This window comes from Bradysia coprophila, unplaced genomic scaffold, assembly GCF_014529535.1.
Source record: "Bradysia coprophila strain Holo2 unplaced genomic scaffold, BU_Bcop_v1 contig_138, whole genome shotgun sequence".
Classification (NCBI taxonomy): Eukaryota; Metazoa; Arthropoda; class Insecta; order Diptera; family Sciaridae; genus Bradysia; species Bradysia coprophila.
The window spans coordinates 9,774,176-9,777,192 of record NW_023503409.1 but is presented as its reverse complement, the minus strand read 5'-3'; the positions used below and the strand labels follow the sequence as shown (position 1 = coordinate 9,777,192).

General features: G+C 38.1%; 1 protein-coding gene across 1 annotated transcript; it reads right to left on the bottom strand.

Annotated features, from left to right (window-relative positions):
• Nucleotides 1-329: 329 nt before the first annotated feature.
• LOC119074041 (putative ankyrin repeat protein RF_0381) lies at nucleotides 330-2,282 on the bottom strand. The gene is made up of 8 exons (XM_037179987.1): nucleotides 2,084-2,282; nucleotides 1,926-2,015; nucleotides 1,761-1,865; nucleotides 1,565-1,663; nucleotides 1,366-1,464; nucleotides 1,192-1,290; nucleotides 1,032-1,130; nucleotides 330-955 (listed from the first exon to the last, which is right to left on the bottom strand). Exons 1-8 carry the CDS (start codon nucleotides 2,151-2,153, stop codon nucleotides 855-857), a joined length of 762 nt encoding a protein of 253 aa, XP_037035882.1. The 5' UTR covers nucleotides 2,154-2,282; the 3' UTR covers nucleotides 330-854.
• Nucleotides 2,283-3,017: the final 735 nt, after the last annotated feature.

The window sequence follows — 3,017 nt, the reverse complement described above, 5'->3', positions numbered from 1 at the left end:
AAAAACTATGGTTTCCGATAACTTTCGGCGCGTGATTTCGTCTGTTTTCGTACCATGAAGCGTGTAAATGATATTGCTGTGCATAATATAAATACGCATATAATGTGACACCGCTAATAGTTATTTATGTAACACGAATCGTATGGAGGTATATTATCGCACTAGATGTCACATTGTAACCACCGGGCCGAAGCCGAGGTTGGCAAGACATCGTGTGCGATAATATACCAGCATACGATTCGTGTTGCATACAACGTTTTATGCAATGAAGGAAATCGAATAAATACCGAAGATAATCTGAGTGTCACTGAATTGCATAAAGAATTATAATCATTTCATCTCTTCTTTAATATATTGTGTTTGCTACAAATCATTTACTTCGTTTGTTTTATAGCCGTGAAGTATCGTAAAAGTCAAATCACACTTTGTCGATTTTTTTTCGGCGTTTCTTCACACTTTGCCGATTTTTTTCGAAATATCGCCAGAATGTGGAGAAACGTCAAGAAAAATCGTCAAAGGATGAAGAAACGACATTCTTTGAAATACACTTAACAAAATTAACGAATTATCACCTTTTCGTTTTCAACAGAATCTACATAATTTCTAGATCCACAAATTTGACAGTCTTGAATATTGAATGGTTTTTATCCCAGTAAAGTGGTCGTTATACATGTGCGACAAAAATTTCGACTGGAAAAAATTCAAAACTTGCATTCAATATAACAGCTCTCAGAATCTGTGGGACTAGTAATATCAGATCCCACATAAAACGAAAATGTGATAATTCGCCATGAAACATCACAAAAAAGTGCATTTTGGCGATTTGACTTCGATTCTTCATATGACTAGCCGTTTCAAATTATCAGTTTCATATCGCTAGGTGTTTCGCCGAAGGTGTTGATTACATTTAAATCTGCTCCATGATCGATTAATAGTTTCCTTAATTCATCGTTTCCTGAAATTTCATTCAGAGATGTCCACAATAAACATTTTATCTCACAAATGTGCTAACAGCTAATGACTGCACTCACCATTTTTATAAGCGTTATGAAGTGGTGTGCATTTGTTAATATCTTCGGCGTTAACATTTGCTCCATATGTAATAAGATACTCGGCAATTTCTCTTTTGCCTGAAATCAGTTCAGGTCTCACGTCCATTATTTAGAATGAAGACAAAAAAAGGTGAGTTACCGTTAAAGGCCATTTTATGCAGGGGTGTCTCGTTGTTCTTATTTTTAGCATTGACATTGGCTCCACTTTCAATAAGGCATTTGCACATGTCCAAATTATCTGAAATGTGCATCATACAAACACATATCACGCAATTAATAAGAATAGGCCGTCAAAAGGAACTCTAAATTATACCAAAATGAACAGCGATGTGCAACGGAGTGTTCCTGTTATTATCTCCAGCATTTATATCAGCTCCATGGTCAATTAGAAATTGGGCCAACTCCCTTTTGCCTAAAGTCCCACAAAAACGAACCCACAAAAACTAATTAATGGAACTGAACCAGCTACTAGTGCTGGTTGATATTATTAATTACTAATCAAAGTCAATTACCAGAGACTGCAAGCAAATGTAACGACTGAAATTTCACATTATTAACGGCATTGACGTTGGCACCATGTGTGACTAAAATTTTACATATTTCCAAATGGCCTGAAACAAGAGACGCAGCATCAATTCAAACGAGAGGTGATTAAGTAAGACCGCACAGGAAAACGGAAAAGCAACAATTCCTCCGATTGAACCGTACCGTTTAGAACCGCCCATTGTAATTGTGTTTGATTCACGTGTTCTCCGTAAAATGCATTTACATTTGCACCGTTGTCCACCAGAGATTTTACCAGATCCACATCGTCTGTAGAATATGAAAGTCAATTTTGAAAAATTAAATGGCACATTCCGTCTCTAACTGCACCTGTTACAATAGCTTTGTAAAGGGATTCAGATTCATTCTCCTTTGAGAGGGTTAGATTTACCATATCTTTCACAAGCGAATCACCGTTGACTACATATGTGTGAAAGAAAATATTTCAACAATTAGAATTACCACGGAACCAAACGGAATTCGAGTACCTGGTACACTATAAACCATAACACTAGCACTAGCAACAAAAGCAAGACCTAACACAAATGAAAACCTCATTTTGCTGTTCTGTTTCGATCAAATATTTTTTTGTGTTTGCTGAAAGTATTGAATGTTCGAAAATTTCGCGAGATTAAATGGCAAATTGTTCTAAAACTAAGCAATACACAGTGCACTATTTGACGATCAAAACGTTGCAAGTATAAGAGTATACCAACAAATTGCACCATTAATCTTCTCAAATTAGATTTGTGCGTCGGTCGGTCATGTCTGCCGTTTTTTGTTCTAAACTAAACCTCCTGTGGCCGATGTTAGATTGGATCAAAACTCTTAGGGCCAAGATATCTCATTTTTAAGCCACAATTTTGACTTTTATGCGTTTGATCAACGCACTTCAAGCAAAAGTGCTTCGAGTGATTTTGATTTGAAAACATTTATTCGTCAAACGATTACAAAAATTGTTAAAAAGCAACATTGAATCTAACTGACAAAAACGCAATAACTTGCGACATCACTGTGATGCAAGTTTTATCCTGCGACGAAAGATCTCACGAGAAGCACTCTCGTTGTACACGTCGGCAAACCTCTCGAACTCCCTACACGTCGCTGCGACTGGTTCATTATACCCGTAGCTGGTTCTATGCGAAGGAGGACGAAAGACGTTCGTTCGGCGAAAGCTGTATGAGTGGATCGGCCTATTGCGATACGAATCAAAGAGTTCAACCAGCGACGGTGCACGAACCCTACCAGTAGGCACGTCGTACATGAACATCACTCGGGCATTCCTACGTCTTTCGGAAAGTCGTTCCAAACCCAGGATTTTCCGTCGTTCGTCGTACGGTGGAAGCTCATATCTACGATTCCTTCGAACCGTGCGTCTAAGCGCATAGATCACAAAGCGCTTCTGGACCGACTCGATGTAGG

Bases quoted from the DNA above. Each gene is read 5' to 3' on its own strand.
- LOC119074041 (XM_037179987.1), bottom strand. From the start codon at position 2,153: ATGAGGTTTTCATTTGTGTTAGGTCTTGCTTTTGTTGCTAGTGCTAGT. The intron at 1,866-1,925 runs GTGCAGTTAGAG...CATATTCTACAG, and splicing joins TTACAAAGCTATTGTAACAG to ACGATGTGGATCTGGTAAAA. The intron at 1,291-1,365 runs GTATAATTTAGA...TGCACATTTCAG, and splicing joins GCACATCGCTGTTCATTTTG to ATAATTTGGACATGTGCAAA.